The 17,940-nt window shown below is 37.7% G+C and overlaps 1 protein-coding gene across 1 annotated transcript in view; it reads left to right on the top strand.

Moving 5' to 3' along the window:
* Positions 1 to 17,940, top strand: part of LOC126377090 (uncharacterized) — a 101,331-nt gene that overhangs the window by 71,206 nt on the left and 12,185 nt on the right. The window contains exons 3-6 of the mRNA XM_050024747.1: positions 752 to 871; positions 12,661 to 12,859; positions 14,069 to 14,159; positions 14,560 to 14,659. Coding sequence (XP_049880704.1) covers positions 752 to 871; positions 12,661 to 12,859; positions 14,069 to 14,159; positions 14,560 to 14,659 — 510 coding nt within the window. The remainder of the gene's footprint in view (positions 1 to 751; positions 872 to 12,660; positions 12,860 to 14,068; positions 14,160 to 14,559; positions 14,660 to 17,940) is intronic.

Here is a 17,940-nt window from a genome sequence, read left to right as displayed (position 1 = left end):
TCTTTCACAGTTTCTCGGAAGGAAAGATACATTTTTACGTGCATACTTACATAATGTTTTCATAAATAATTGACTTGCGACCGTCAGTATATTTTTGTAGACAGATAATCAGACACCTCAACACAAGTTCTAACAAGTAATAAAAATGTTATAGAACTCTAAATTCAGTACGCTAAAAGCCACAGTATCCTGTAGCATAAGCGTACTAAATATTTAAAGGGCTTCCTTAACCCGACATGGAGCCCAATTAATATTTTACCCGGTACAAAATTGCTTCTGTCTGCAAAATCATAAAGTTATACCGGATATATTCAAAGTTGTCTCCATGCGTATGATAAAGATGCCTGTTTCATCAAACGCAAGCAGACACTTTATATACAGGATGTTACTGACGACATCGTAACGAAAAACATAACATCTACTTGATTGGTCTAAAAACGATAGTGTTTGGTGTTTTTCTTTTTGGAAATGTTTAATTAATATTTAGCTGCGCCTCAATGTAAATTGAACAACGCGAAAAGTCGTTCGACTTTACGGGGTTTAAAAAGGCCACATTGAAGCAACTTATCTAAAAAAATGAGTATCTAAATTTACCAAATGTTGACATTGCGCACTTGGTGTACTTTTGTATGCGTAAATGTGAAAATGCAATATTGCTTTTTTGATGAATTCCTCGAGTAGATAACCTTTTCAAGTGGCTGTAGTTTCCAATACACGTTCTTATAACTTTCTTGTATGTTTAAACTTACAGCTTTCGGTTTGAAGAAGTTTTTCTTACCCCTGCTAATTGGCGCGCAAGTATTCAAGAGTATTCTTCTCGCAATGTTCCTGCCAAGCATATTGGGAAGTTTCGGCAAAATCCTCGGTAAAGGTGAGTTCACTTGTTGAATTATAATTAAATATTATTTAGAAGAGTGTAAAATTATGCGCGTGTGTGTGTGTGTGTATGCGTGTGAGTAAGTGTGTAAAAGGCGAAAGATTTATGCGTTTTGAAGGGAAACCAGAGCTAATTTGTCCGGCCAAGTAGTTATGCCATCTGTGGCAAATCTACAATAAGTTACACCAAAAAAGAAAGAGTAAGTGTGTGTGTAAAGGTCACACACTACCTTGGAATAAGGTTTTTTTGTAATGTTCTAAAAGTTTTAACAGCAAGGTAATAAATGCTGAACTAAACCGATCAAGTAAGTAATACCATGGTATAAGACACCAGGTATGCTCAAAACAGCCAGCTAGCATTTTCAAGGTTACCCCAGCTGATGTCATCCGACACAGCGTTGCCATTTCGCATGGCACTTGCAACAGTGTTACAACATATCCCTGATTAACGCGGTAAAACCCCGGTATTATGTCGTCCCTGAAAAGGTAAAATTACGTAAGCGCCAAAATACCATTTCAAGAAAAAGCCGTTTAGAGAATTTTAATCGTTTTTTATCATTACTTTTTACCCATTTATCCAATTTAGATGACGTCAACGTAAGTTTACATTGTTTTTTCAATTACTATGTATAGTAATAGATAATATCATAAGATGGACTACTATTTTAGGATATTTTGGCGCTTATGTAATTTTGCCTTTCCAGTGACAATGTGTTTTCATTATGATAATAACCTCTTAAACATCAAACAATATACGTCGTAGGCTACTGGTCAAAGCTCTCGATGTAATTCGGCTGCCGTGCCTCCAGGGCTCTTAACAGACCGCTTTGGAACAGCACCAAAATTTCATACTTGATTCGTGCGCAGTAGTTTTTAATTAAAAGTTTTTTGGTCTCTGTAAGCTGTCGTTTCAATCAAATAACTCTTTCGTGGTTTCACAATTTAGATCATTCACCACAACATAATTAATTAATTAAGGCGAAGTGTTTAAAACTTTCCCAAAATGAGGGTAAATTGGGATACATCAAAGAAAATGTAGACACTTTCGGATATCTAAACGGATTATAAAATAAGATAAAACAAATAGTTACTTGAGCTTTTGAATTTAGAACGATAGATGTTTCGACCCTCATTATGTACGTTTCGGGGTCACTAGATGGCGCAAGTGTACCATTCGGTGATCGAAATTATTATTATGTCATAGATAAACTAAGCCAAATGAGCTCTACACATTTTTGCCACTACTTGAAGGTCTAAAGAACCTGCAGACAATAAAAATATTATAAACCCTTCCTATTTTCTTCAGGTTTAGTTTGTGACTAAAGCTATTGATTAAGGTGATTAAAATCACAAAAATCACTTTGTGATCCCTAGTTTGGTTTAGGACATAACAGGCTGCTAACCTGGTTATCGAAAAGTAAGATGATCTATGCTTCGTGCAGTGTAGCACCAAACGCCACTATAATGATTATGTGATTATGAATAAAGGCAGTATGTATTCAGCACTTGGTAGTTTCAGTTGTCTCCCTACGAACGTCTCTATATGGCGACCCTGCCATCCCATATTTGGGAGCCGTTAGCATAAGCATGAGTGCGAAATAGATCAGAATGCACTTTGAACTCGGGATACCGGTGCTCGTGTCAATCATTTTTATTCGGGTTCGTGAAATTAAAATCCACAATGGGCAACTCTGCAACTAAAACTGAGTCCGGGACACAAAATCAAAATCAAGTGATAACGCAAATTGGGCAGCACAACGAGATAGAACAGCGGCACGCTATACTGGCGGAACATTTGGGACGTACTAGCTGGTATGTGTTGGCGTTAGCGATCATCGTGTCCATAGTGGTGGCTTTCTTTGCCGTACGCTACGCCGTCGTGAGCTGCAATAAAAGGATGGATCGCCGAGCTCAAGGCCAAATCATGAGGAACAGACAGGTATAGCTTCAAGATTTCTAATTCTCACACCCATGGCGCCACGAGCAATCATTACTCCAGAAAACATACAGTATCAAGTACGCAACTTTATGACAGTATTCTGCTACAGACACCAACTTCTATACTGCGACACCAGTATTGAGCACGTCAGTGAGAATTTGATTAAGGTGAAATCTGTATTTATTTCAAGTCATACAGAGGGACTATTTACAAATGGATCATTAAACAACGTACGACGCGAAGCAATTTGTGATGAAATCGGAAATATACCAGTTGGAATTGGAAGCGAAGAGATAATGGTCGTCCGTCTTTCCCTCTGCGAAGGCAACACCTGGCAGTTCATCTGGGCCTGCGCTTTCCCCTAATCAGCGATAAAGTACGTGTAAGTGCAGTAATAGTGCGGTGACTGTCCCTCCCCCAGTGTTATCGTTCTCAAATTTCCCTACGTTAATTAAGCGCGAAAACTGTGAACTGCGGCAACTCGAGAGGTTATATGAGGTATGAAATTATAATATTAAAGTCTAATGTAATCACTAATATCACTATCTATATTAATTTTGCAAGTGTATATGGATGGCAGAACTTATAGAAGAATTACTTGAGCAATTAACCATTGTAAGAGAGTATTTGATTAAAATAGGTCCTAAGAGACGGAAAAATAAAGGTGAAGCATTAAGAAATAAGATAATAGAGTTTAATCAACTAAGTGACAGATATAACAATTACATAAGTACTTGGAGTAAGATATTATCATCTGTAGACCATGCTGAAAAGGAGTTAATAAGCAATTTATGTGTACGTTTTAATGCAGTCCATTTAGAGGTTCAAAGGTTATTGGGGCAAACTACTTCTAGTAATTCCAGTAGTAGTGCAAGTTCATCAGACAGCGAATTATCCACAATGGCTAAATTTGATTTAAAGGTGGCACTGAGCCTTATGCCGGTGATGAACGATACCGAGGCCAATACTAAAGAGTTGATAGATGCTATCGGATATTATAGTTCGACTTTGGACTCAGAATCAAAAGCTAGTCTGATAAATTTCGTACTAAAAACCCGTTTGTCCCAATCTGGTAAATTAAATCTGTCTAATTCGTATGGGTCTGTCAGTGATTTGTTGAAGGATATGCGTCAGACTCTACTGCCGAAAAAAGCTGCGACAGCGCTTCAAGCGAGACTGCAACAGGCAAGGCAGGACGTCAAGTCAGTGGCAGATTTTGGTAAGCAACTTTCAGATTTATTTGTCGATCTTACAATTTCACAGTCGGAAGGAAATACAGACAGCTACAAAATACTAAGGCCAATTAATGAAAAGATGGCTATAAAGAGGTTCGCCGATGGGTTACGTAACCGTAGGCTGGGAACTATAGTGGCTGCTCGCGACTTCCAGCATTTGAAGGATGCTATACAAGTCGCGCAGGAAGAAGAAGCTTCGTCATCGACTCCTTCAGGAGAATTTATAGGTATGTACCAAAATCGCCGTAGAAATCATAATGATTCCAACAGGATGTATGGCAGTCGAGGCGGACGCGGTGGACGTCCACTGTATACAGGCCGTCCTACAAGAGGTAATGCCAGGGCACGCCCTTACAACAGACAATATAATCAATATTCACCAAATCCGAGATTCGGGTATCGACAAGGGTCATTTCATAGGAATAACTACAAAGGTAGATCTAATTCCAATCGCAGATTTACGGCACATAGTAACATGCACATAATGAGTCATGATAACTCTTCATCAAATCATGATACAGTAGAGCAACCAAATACAGCGTCACTGAATCATTTTTTTCGAGCATGATTACATTTGCATGACCAATAATCTAAACAAAGTATCATTTGGTTTAGAATATCAAACTTACCAATGGCTAATTGACACCGGTGCATCATTGTCAGTAATGAAACGTGACTGCGTGATAGGTTTACAAATTCCAATCCATAAAACGAAGCTACGAGTAAACGGTATCGGCGGGACCGTAATATCAGATGGATATGTTTATTTAAAATTACAATCATGCGGCCAAATATTTCATCATAAGTTCTACGTATTTTCAAACTTGCCGTGTGATACAGATGGTATTTTAGGCCAAGATTTCTTAGTAAAATATAGAGCGACATTGAATTACGAACTAGGTACTTTAAACTTATTAACGGAAGATGAAAAATGCGTACAGTTGATATTTAATTATTACGATAGGCAGTTAAACTCTAGTATGACTATACCGGCACGTAGTGAGTCAATTCACTACGTAAGTATGGGTAACATGCAAACGGATGATTGTGTAGTCGGTAATCAGGAGGTATGTGAAGGGGTCTTTATAGCGAATACAATATCTAGACCGATTGATGGTAAGATACCAATCAAAATTTTGAACACTAGGGATAGTGATATTACCTTGAAAAATTTTTATCCAATCACGTCAAACTTAAAAGAATACTATGTTTGCCAATTTAATAAAACAAATATCAATGCAGATAGGGTTAAATCGTTATTTAATCAATTAAGCTTGGAAGGTCTGAATGAAGAGGAACAAAAATCGATTGAGAACATCTGCGCTAAGTTTCCCGATATTTTTCATTTGCACGGAGATAAGTTAACCACCACCCCCCTGTACCAGCAAACAATCGAATTAAAAACACATAGTTCTCCAGTCTATGTAAAACCATATCGCTTACCACAAGCTCAAAAATCGGAAATAGATAGACAGATCGAAAGCATGTTAAAAGACGGAATAATTGAGGAATGTAGAAGCGCATGGTCGAGTCCATTATTGTTAGTACCAAAAAGAAGCGACAATACTGGCACTAAAAAATGGAGAATCGTCATCGACTACCGTAAGTTAAATGAGTGTATTAAAGATGACAAGTTTCCATTGCCAAATATATCCGATATTTTGGATTCGCTATCGGGAGCAGTATACTTTTCACATCTAGACTTATATCAAGGTTTCTATCAACTAAACTTGCATAAAGATAGTAGACCATATACCGCGTTTACTACTAGTAAAAATCAGTATCAAATGACTAGGCTTCCCATGGGCCTTAAAACCAGCCCAAGTGCCTTTTCGAGAATGATCACTGTAGCTATGTCCGGTTTGAACTATGAACAATGTATGGTATATCAAGACGATTTAGTATGTTTCGGTAGAAGTTTAGATATTCACAACAAAAATCTATTAGACATTTTCACACGGCTAAGGGAAGTAAACTTGAAACTAAACCCTAACAAATGTACATTTTTGAAAAAAGAACTTCTATATCTAGGACATGTAGTATCAGAGAATGGAGTATTACCTGACCCAGAAAAATCAAGAGTGTTAGAAAATTATCCGCAACCACAAAACACCGATGACGTAAAGCGGTTTGTCGCCTTCGCCAACTATTACCGAAAATTCATTCCGAATTTTGCGCAAAAGGCAGTTTCTTTAAACAAATTATGTTGCAAAAATGTTCCGTTTAGATGGACAGATGACTGTGAGCAATCATTTCAAGAACTTAAACATTCACTAACCCATCCTCCGGTATTACAGTATCCTAACTTCTCAGAGAGCAATGAATTTATTTTACAAACGGATGCTTCAGGTATAGCTGTAGGAGCGGTACTTACCAACAGCGATGGGCGACCCGTAGCTTACGCAAGTCGTAGTTTAAATAGAGCCGAAAGAAACTACCCTACTATCGAAAAGGAGTTATTATCGATAGTATGGAGCGTGAAGTACTTCCGCCCTTATTTATACGGAAGACGTTTCAAAATTCAAACTGATCATAGGCCGTTAGTGTATTTGTTTGGAATGCGTGATCCATCAAGCAGATTACTAAAATTCAGATTGCAGTTAGAAGAATACAATTTTTACATAGAGTATATAAAAGGCAAACAAAATTCCGCAGCAGATACCTTATCACGCATAAACTTGACGTCAGATGAGTTGAAAACCATGAATGAGCATGTTATGAATGTAGTAACCCGAGCGCAAGCGAGGCGTATTCGTGAACTACAGGGTAAGCAGACAACGTCAGATAATAGGGTTGTTAATAATTTCCCAGACTTGAGGCCTGATCAACCAAAGGTTGTGGACATTATTAAAAAACCAAAAGAAATGACGGAATTATCATTAACAACAAATAGGAAAATATTAACGCTGGAAAAAGATGGACTAATAAAAGAGAGGTCAAAATATTTTTTGTATGTTCCAAGTATGTCGTGTATATTTTTCAATAGCCTATCTCGATCATCAATCACGCGAGACGTATTGGTGAGAGATTTGTCTATTTTATGTAAAAGACTACTAATACGGGATATTTGCGTATTAAAAAATGAAAATAATAGAGATTTTGTAGCGGGAATTTCAGAGGAAATAAAGAATAGGAAAGATTGGACCGGTCCACGACTATGCGTTTTAAGAAATGTACAGAGGTTACACAATAAAGATGATATACGCGTAGTTATTAATGACTTTCATCTACTGCCCACTAGTGGCCACGCGGGCATTAGACGAATGACAAACAACATTAAAAAGTTCTACTATTGGCCAGGTATGGATAGCAATATTCGCGAATTCGTGTCCAAGTGTGCCAAATGTAAAACACAAAAACATTCAATTAAAACAAAACAACCGATGGAAATAACAAGTACAGCAAACTATGCTTTTGAAAAGGTTTTTCTTGATGTTGTAGGACCATTACCTAAAGATGATGATAACAACACTTATATCTTAACATTGCAATGCGAACTCTCAAAATTTGTAGAAGCTTATCCCTTACAGTCTAAGGATGCAGTCACAGTGGCACAATCATTTGTCAATAATTTCGTGCTACGATATGGAATTCCACAGCAAATAGGTACGGACCGAGGTACAGAGTTTATCTCATCAACGATGAAACAGGTATGTGAGTTACTCAAGATCAACCACCTGACATCAACAGCTTACCACCACGAGTCAATCGGAGCGTTGGAAAATACGCATAAATCGATGGGTGCGTATTTGAGAATACAGTGCGAAAATAAAGCGAACACATGGAGTAGCTGGGTCCCGTACTGGTGCTTCTCGTATAACAACACCGTGCACAGCGAGACCAAGTACACTCCGCACGAGCTAGTATTCGGTAAGTCGTGTACAATACCATGTAATTTGATTACTGGTGACGTAGATCCCTTGTACAGTCACGACAGTTACCCACTCGAGTTAAAGTACAGGCTCCAGACTGCTCAGAAAGATGCTAGAAATAATTTAATAGCAAGTAAGTTACAACGAAAATGTATTTACGATGTTACAGCTAGGCCGGTAACTTACAGAAATGATGACTATGTATTATTAAAAAATGAGACAGGAACCAAATTAGACTGTGTTTATACCGGTCCCTATCTAGTTTTGGAGGATATGGGTCCCAATGTCAAAATATTAAAAAAGGGAAACCCTGAAATTGTACACAAAAATCGCACAAAGCGATATGCAATCTAATGTAAGCTAGTTAAGAAAAGAAAACAGGACTATGTTATAAATAAGTCTCTACTACTAATAGGTAAGTATATATAGGCATAGTAATAATGTTATGTGGTACCATGGTTGTGAAATAGAAAACCTATACCAATATATAAAAACTATATAATCGATATAGATAATCAACGTGTATAACCGATATACTTATTAAAAAACAGCATTATAACATGCAATGTATATCTTATAATAATTATGTTTTCTCTCTAACTGTACTTAAAGAGAATCAAGTATGTACTCGTGCTTACTCGTATTGTAATAATAATGTCACTTAAGATATATTATGTTACTGTATAACCCTACATACCAATTGTATTGTAATCTGTGAAACAGAAAACAAATAATAGTATTATTGTTTTCTTTTCCCCCTCAGGGAAGGTGCAGTGTAGCACCAAACGCCACTATAATGATTATGTGATTATGAATAAAGGCAGTATGTATTCAGCACTTGGTAGTTTCAGTTGTCTCCCTACGAACGTCTCTATATTCGGAAGACACGTTAACACGTTCACTGTGTATGAACCACATATGAGGCAATAAATGTGAATCTCATACGTGCATGTCCCACATGTGGGGCATATTTTATCTTGCCATAGTGTGTATGTACGGTCACGAGCATTAATATGTATACACTTTGGTACCATGTCACATTAACTTTTTTGACAAATTGAACTGTAAGTCTCACTAAATGTCAAATATGTTAGTGCGACAGAGTCCTAAAGTGGGTACATTATATTGCTCATGACTGTACATAAATTCCAATGTGTTTATCGAAAAATAATATTGCACGTGAGGGGTTGATATCTAATTTTCAAATATGCAGAGAACGTGTTAAGCCTTTGACCCTAGTTATTACATACTTACTGATGTAAGTACGTAGTCGGTACATAAGTCACGTCATAGGTCTTTGACGGCTTAATGTTAACTTAGACACCACCTGGGTTGATTGGGTTGGTAATCTACACGACAGAAGAAGATCATTATAAGGGTACATAGGTTAAAGCCTGCAGGGTTTTGCTTCAATCATCTTTAAATTCAAATTATCTTTCGCCTTTACTATGCCGTCCTTCTGAAACATACCCTTCTAAGGAATTTGGTAATTAATTTGTCCCCTAACCCGGTTTGAAACAGATTTTAATAGAGTCAGCAACTTATTTAAAAACTAGCGACCCCCATCGGCTTCGCTCGGGTGCAATGCTGAGGAAAAATGGAATTATTTACGACATCACATTAAAACGTCCAAAATAACAGTATTTCTCCACTATTTAATGGATGTTATTATACATATAAACCTTCCATTTGAATCACACTATCTATTAAAAATACCGCATCAAAATCCGTTGCGTAGTTTTAAGGATTTAAGCGTACATAGGTACATAGGGACAGAAAAAGCGACTTTTCAATCAATCAATAATACTTTATTGCACAAGAACATATATAAAGGACATAAACATACGAATAAAACATAAGCACAATAGGCGGCCTTATTGCTAAACAGCAATTACTTGACTTTTTATTCTATGTAGTGATAATTCACACAGAGTTAACCCAAAACTGCCAAGTGTCAGTGATGCCAGAGTTATTTTACTGATTTACGTCACAATACAATACGTTCTAATAAAATTCGTTTTTTTTTTCTAAAATGTGTTGCTAGGCGAGGGTGTTAGGTACGTTCTAATTACGAGTACAATACTGTTACAATACACACTACTCTACTATATAATATTCACTCTCATACTATAAACTCACGCCTATTTCCCACCGGGGTCTTCTTCTTCTTCTTCGAACGGCCTCCGTGGTCCAGTGGTTGAGCGTTGTGCTCACGATCCGGAGGTCCCGGGTTCGAATCCCGGTGGGGTCAAATCACAAAAATCACTTTGTGATCCCTAGTTTGATTAGGACATTACAGGCTGATCACCTGATTGTCCAAAAAGTAAAAAGATCCGTGCTTCGGAAGGCACGTTAAGCCGTTGGTCCCGGTTATTACTTACTGATGTAAGTACGTTGTCGTTATATGAGTCATGTCAGGAGCCTTTGGCGGCTCAATAGTAACCCTGACACCAGGGTTGATGAGGTTGGTAATTCACCTCACAACCCACACGATAGAAGAAGTTTACAATACTGTTACAATACACACTCTACTATATAATATACACTCTCATACTCACGCCTATTTCCCACCGGGGTAAACAGAGACTATGGATGTGGACACTGCTTTCGAGCTTTCTGGTAGACCAAAGTGATAGGTGGTGAGCATATAATAATAAAAAAAAATTGAAGTGAACAATAGCCCATCATCATCTCGTAGCGTTTTGCCGTTTTTAACAGGGTCCGCTTACCTAACCTGAGGATTTGAAAGGTCCGGTTTTTTATAAAAGCGATGCATTTCTTAGGGATGTGGGATTCCTCACGATGTCACAACTCATAAAAAGGGTTACTTAATAAAAAAAGCCGACATGACACTGTTAGTCGAGCAAAAACGGTGTTCGTAAAAGGAGAGAACATAAAAAAGTTAACTTCACAATGTTTCATAACTTATAACTTTCGTAACTTTGTCTCCAATCCGTCCTTCAGTTCCAGTTCCATTTATTTTTACTTTTTAATAAAACTCGTCTTTTAAACATTAAGAATTGTCTAGAAATTAAATTTTGTCAAGAAAATCTCAGAAGATGGACGAGGATATAAAGCGAGGAAATAATTTATAACGCAGAACGCGCCGCGGCAGTGACTTTAATATATCTATATTTATTTCGCCAGCTTAACAAAGTAATAACCAAGTAATAACTTGGTATTGAGGAGCTCGGTGGCGCAGCGGTAAACGCGCTCGGTTGCGATTGTTGAAGTTAAGCGACTTTCGCAAAGGCCGGTCATAGGATGGGTGACAACAAAAAAAAAGTTTTCATCTCGAGCTCCTCCGTGCTTCGTTCCCGGCTACATTAGCAGTCGTTAATAACCATCAATCCGCACTGGGCCCGTGTGATGGTTTAAGGCCCGATCTCCCTATCCATCCATAGGGAAGGCCCGTGCCCCAGCAGTGGGGACGTTAATGGGCTGATGATGATGAACTTGGTATTACTAACTTGTTCGTCAGGAGCCTTCGACGGTTCAACAACCCTTCATTTCTCGTATGACTTTATGAAGTCTGTTTCCGACCTCATTATTCATAATTCATTTATAAATAAAAATTAATAATGTAGTAATAATAAGTAAATAAAAACAATAATAATATAATAATTGGCTTCGGCCCCACGCACGCCTTCCGAAAGTCCAGGACTCCATAGGCCCGAGATATAATAATGACATACATAATAATAAAATATTTTTTTTTATAATTTTTTTATCAACCCTGGTGGAGGATACCTAAAGGCAATAAACAAAACTGCGATGATCTTCAGTGCTAATGTTCATCACTGCTATATAAAACTGGCAATGCCCCCTGACATGGCTCATGTAAAGACAACATACTTATTTAGAATACTCAAATTCAAATTCAAAAATATCTTTATTCAATACGTAACATAGTTACACTTTGAATCGTCAATTTTACATAACGAACGTCTCATCCGCCTAAAACTACTGCAGCTTCTCACAACCTGTATAGCCGGGGAAAAGAAGCTGCAAGAAAATCCTCGGCACCGGGCCCTAGACGTTCTTTAAAAAAAATAAACATAAAATATTGGTATACAATTGAGTAATTTAGCTGCCTAATATCAGTTCTCAGACAGTTAATCGCATGCATTCATATCTTCTAAATAATCACTAACTTTATAATAACCTTTTTTTGTAAAGTTTTTGTTTAACTACTGTCTTAAAGCAGTTGAAAGGCAAATTCTGAATGTCAATGGGAATCTTATTGTAAACTAGCCGGGACTTCAATTGTAACCCTGACACCAAGGTTGACTGGGTCGGTTTTAGATCTCACAACCCGCTTGAGAGATGAAGTCATTGTTTGATTTTTGTCTACCGGCGGGATTATCATCCCTGAGCGAGACCTGGGGGGTTAAAAAGGCCACATTGAAGCAATTCATATAAAAAAGCAATATTGAAATTTGATATTTGCTCATATAAAAGTAAGCCTTGCAAATAAATGTCAAATAGGAATATTGCTTTTTTAAATGGATTGCTTCGATGTGGCCGTTATAACCTCCCTGACTATTGCGCTCATAATTTAAAATCCAAATATTCATTACCAAACAAATTCGAAAATGTCTTAGACTGATGCCGAATGTGAACCTTCGACCTAACAGTGCCCCCAGCTAAAATAACAAAACAATTACTTCAATATCATCTTCAAATTCAAATTCCAATTTAATTCGAATAAAGAACTTTGCTTTTTTTAATTTTCCAGGCATATCTCAGCTGTCAGCATCATCGAGTCAAGCCAGCTACCCACCAGCGACGGTAGACGACCAAGGAGGCTACAGCAATGACAATAAAGACTTCATGGGCTACGAAACCAACCCCAATGGGGCCTACGCCTATCCCCAAGATGGCTACTACGCCGACCCGAACGAAGTCAACGACCTTTCTAACGTGGACATGTCGAGGTAATTTTGTTTTTCACTCTTCTTCTTCTATCGTGTGGGTTGGGAGGTGGATAACCAACCCCCTCAACCCTGGTGTCAGAGTTATTTTTGAGCCGCCATAGGCCCCTGACATGACTCATGTAACGACTACTTATATACATCAGTAAGTAGTAACTTAGACCAACGGCTTAACGTGCCTTCCGAAGCATGGATCATCTTACTTTCGGACAACAGGTGATCAGCCTGTAATGTCCTAACCAAACAAGGGATCACAAAGTGATTTTTGTGATTTGTTCCATCCGGAATCGAACTCGGACCTCCAGATCGTGAGCCTAACGCTCTAATCACTAGACCACGGAGGCTGTTAGTCGTAATACGATAAAAAATAATTACGACTAAACCGTGACTGCTATCAAATCTATCCAATGGGAACAGCTATATACGATAGCAGCTAAGCGATAAAAAAATTAATAATAAAAATAATAATAATAAAAAAGTTTATTCAGGTAAAATCTACGACACACATATACAATTGACACATATATTTACACATATATAATTGTCATTTATACATCTATATATATATATATATATATATATATATATATATATATATATATATATCAACGCTATATTATATAATATCGTCAAGTTTAGGTAAATATCACACTGAATTATCAACATTTAGTTATTGAAATCCTTAATGATGCCCTTGGCATGAAAAACAGAGTAAAATTCCACTCGTTTTAATTAATTCCGATATTTTAAATGATTTGGAATTTTATCCAAACGCTCGTGTAATTAAATTAATTAATAACGAAAACAGCTAATAAAATATTAACTCCTAAAATTCAGGAATGTAGGAAAAGGCAACCAAAAATCTATATATAGAATATAGAAAGAACCCTCTGGAAAAGTTTTTATGTATTTATATCCAAATGATATTGGACGCTTATAATTTTTATAAATACTCGTACAGGGTGTTTGTTTGATGAAAAATTCCACTTGATATTAACTCAGAATAATGAGCTGAATCATCCCCCTCAGTATTTGTTACGATGTCACTTACACCCCGTACAAGCACGTATAAGTAGCCATAACTAAGGGGGGGAGTGATGTGGCGGACCCAACTAGTTGGCCACCTAGTTGGGTCCGCCACAGGAGCATTACCGTTCTATACGTAGTATTATTCTTTATTCTTTGGTTACAGCTCTCCTTATTTATTTTCAGATTCGGCCCCGGTGGACAGAAAGTGGCCTTCCTGCCCGGAAAGAATGATTACTACAAGAACCAGATGACTGCAGCGAGCAACAACTATAAGGTAATAATTATAATTTATTAACAATAACGTGACTGCAAACAAACTGCAATCGAACGCGGTTACATCGCAGTTGGGTTGTAGCTGATTCGCAGTTCCGATACAGTCATATTAACAGAACAAAAGCTAGATTCATCCAGGCAGTTTAAATGCAGTCCGACTGTAATTAGCCCTTATGTATACGTAGACAGAAATGAATGGGATATTTTTTTACTGTGAGTTATGTCTATTTACTAATGTGTGAGTTGTGGTGTTATTATAATAAGACAGTGATTTAAAGGATACAGTCCCTCTGTCGGAACTTACGAGATGTCCGGAAGGTCAAGCTAGCTGAACGTGTTCTGTGTTTTATTCGCTCCCAACATGAAAGCCAGTGATTAAGTCATTTATGCCTTTCTTACAGGTGTTCCAGAAGATTCCAGCTTCGTCAATGATCCTGAACAACTATGATCCGTTCTACTCCCCGCTGTTGTCCAGGCTAGATGGGATCTTCGCGAGACTTGGTGAGCTTCCATCAGTTTTGGATCCGGCTACTACTTACTGCTGTTGATGACTGATGCTGTGTCATCGAGGGCCTTTGGCAGCTCAAAAATAGCCTTGAGACCAGGGTTCCTGACCTCACAATCCACACGGTAGAAGTTCTACCGTTGTGACGTCAGTCGTTTTCATAAATATATTGCATTGTACCAGTCCGTATATTAATTTCTCCTTCCGAGGGTCCCGACAACGCAAATTATAAATAGCGTGAACTGATCTTTTAGGATAATGACAATAATTCCTGCATCAGCAGCTCGGCCGCATAAAATGCCGTAAGATATTATGCTGTGAAAGTAGCTGAAGTAAACAAGTCTAGCAGTGGGTACATCTGTGAGTTGTTGGATCCTACTGACGCCATATACTGGTGATGTTAGCTTGCCCGATACCATTGTATCGGGCAGACGTCGGCAACCCTGGTACCAGGGTTATTACTAAGCCGCCAAAGACCTCTGACATGGCATATATGACTATATAGCATATACGACATCGTACTTCATGCTAATTTGCACCATCTAGTCTAGCATCTAAAGAAATTTACTTAAATATTGGGCTTCATTTTTCAATAGGCCTATTCATACAGACCTGAGTCTGAAGTTCCTGGCATCTCACACCCATATTCTAAGATCCTAACTCGAAACTTCTTCCACTCGATTCGATCTCTGAGCGTTTTGGTATTTTAAGTTGACATTTACATCATCGACTTGAGGACTTTACTCACAGGAGTCGAGCATGTCATACTGCCAACAAAATTATGCGAAAATAATGACGTCACGCATTACTGGAGTAAAGTCGAGATACGGTTGAGGCGAGGTTTAAGAATACCGATTTTGAGATGAGTTCGAGGTCTTCTTACTGGTCGCCTGAAAGAACTGAAGACGGGAGTCGCGGAAGGTTTGAGTTAACATCTCAGAATAAGAGTGTTAAATTCTAAACAAGATCTCACTTTCCTTTATCTTTAGCCATTTCATCTAACTTCATGATCCTATAAAAGACGAAGTTCAAATAATGAACTTCCTTAATCCCAAAAGTTTTCAAGCCTTAACGGTTTTTACCAATTAGTTTTAAAGGAAATAGCGGCAATTGGACAAAGTTGCAAATGCTTCAGGACCTTAGGAATTTTCCTGTAAGAGTTTATTTTAGGAGCGGAGTAAAGAAACTTTTCAGGCGTGTATGTGTGCTTTAAAACTTAGCTTTAGATGTGAATATGACCCAGTTTTCGGTGCATTAGTGTAGATTCTCATACTTTACATAAGTATTTATCTAATCTACATACAGGGTGTTAGTGACATCGTAACGAAAACTTTGAGGGGTGGTTCAGGCCATGATTCTGAGTTGATATCAAGTAGAAATTTCCGTCGCAAAAGTATGGATTGGAAAATAATTAAAAAGAAAAGAAAAATTTTCATGAATTTTTTGACACGAAATTCCACTTGATATCAACTCAGAATCATGGTCTGAACCATCCCCCTCAGTATTCGTTACGGTGTCACTAACACCCATACCTACTTATATGGCTACCGCATGTACTTGTACGGGGTGTAAGTGTCATCGTAACGAATACTGAGAGGGATGATTCATCTGATTATTCTGAGTTAATATCAAGTGAAATTTTCCAACGCAAAAGTATAGAATTGAAATAATTTAAAAAAACTAAAAAAAAATCATGAATTTTGCGACGGAAAATTCCACTTTATTTTAACTCAGAATCATGGTCTGAATCAACCCCCTCAGTATTCGTTACGATGTCACTAACACCCATTATAATCACGCCATGACTTACTGTCAACGCCATAAATCAATAATCCTAATATTATTCAGCCGCCAAGCCCTTGACATTGGCATAGAATAAAGAATAATACTACGTATAGAACGGCAACTCTCCGCTCCCCACCAGCGTCTGAGCTAGGTATACCTCACCCCCCTTAAACATAGTTTAGATTAGAATAGTATGGCGTCAGACAGCACAAACACAGATGCGCGTGTACTATACGCCTGTGTAAAATGAGGTTGTTTGTATGAAGTGTCCGGGTTGTGACATGCGTCAGGTAACAACTACGTACTGAGAGCTCTCAGTTTGTTAAATTCATATCTAGGTGGAGGATACTATACAAAAGGTACAAATCAATAATACAACTTTTTCCGTCCGTTGAATAAATGGTTCTGATTTCTGATACACATACACATACATACATAAACTCACGCCCGTAATCCCTAATGGGGTGGGCAGAGCCACAAGTAATCAAAGACAACTTGCAGCCACTGTTGATACGATGTCGTAAGCTGGATATGATGAACCTTATGGTGATAAGGGATCAGCCTATCGCCCATAACATTAGTCCATCATGTTAGAGGACACAATCCCTCTGTCGGTTTTTACGACATGCCCGGGAAGACAAGCAGCTGAACGTTTTCTATGTTTTTTATTTGCTCCCAAAACAGCATAGAAGCTGATTTCTGATACATATCAGAAATATAACACACAAATAAAACATTATTTTGTGTTTTATTCGCTGCCATACTAAAAATAGAAGCTAAAAGAATTCAAAACGCCTATTTCCAATCGTCTTGCTCGTTACCGGAGCCTAATCCAATAAATGGAATCTGAAAATTAACGATTTTGCAGAATTGAAGGCATTAAGAAGTTTTATTGCCAATCCCGTATTAGGAATAATTTGCCCTTACAATCCAATTTTCCTTTGCTCTTCTGTTTATTTTTCCTTCATCCGTCAATATTATTGGTACCTACCTACCTGTAATATTGTTTTTTTTTATTGACTTATTGTAGATTTGGCGAATATGGCATTAACTACTTGGCCGCTCAGGGGGGTTAAAAAGGCCACATCAAAGCAATTCATATTAAAAAGCAATATTGGAATTTGACATTGGCGCATCTTAAAGTGTCCAATGCAAATAAGTGTCAACAATCCCTCTGTCGGTTTTACGATATGTCCGGGAAGACAAGCAGCTGAACGTGTTCTATGTTTTTTATTTAATACATAAATATCAAGAAACAATAATTTTTATATATGTCATTACATTGTATTTTTGAACCAATTGAACAAATTCTTGTTTTAATTCCTTTTTGACGAAGCCTGTGGTAAATACAAAAATATCTTTTTTTAAGTGGGTAACATCTTCTCGGTCGGTCAATTTCTACATAACGAACTTCTCATCCGCCTAAAACTACTGCAGCTTCTCACAACCTGTATAGCCGAGGAAAAGAAGCTGCAAGAAAAACTTCGGCACA

The sequence above is a fragment of the Pectinophora gossypiella genome, chromosome 22, assembly GCF_024362695.1.
Source record: "Pectinophora gossypiella chromosome 22, ilPecGoss1.1, whole genome shotgun sequence".
Taxonomy (NCBI): domain Eukaryota; kingdom Metazoa; phylum Arthropoda; class Insecta; order Lepidoptera; family Gelechiidae; genus Pectinophora; species Pectinophora gossypiella.
Note: the sequence above shows the minus strand (reverse complement) of the source record. Positions and strands in the feature narration are given on the sequence as shown.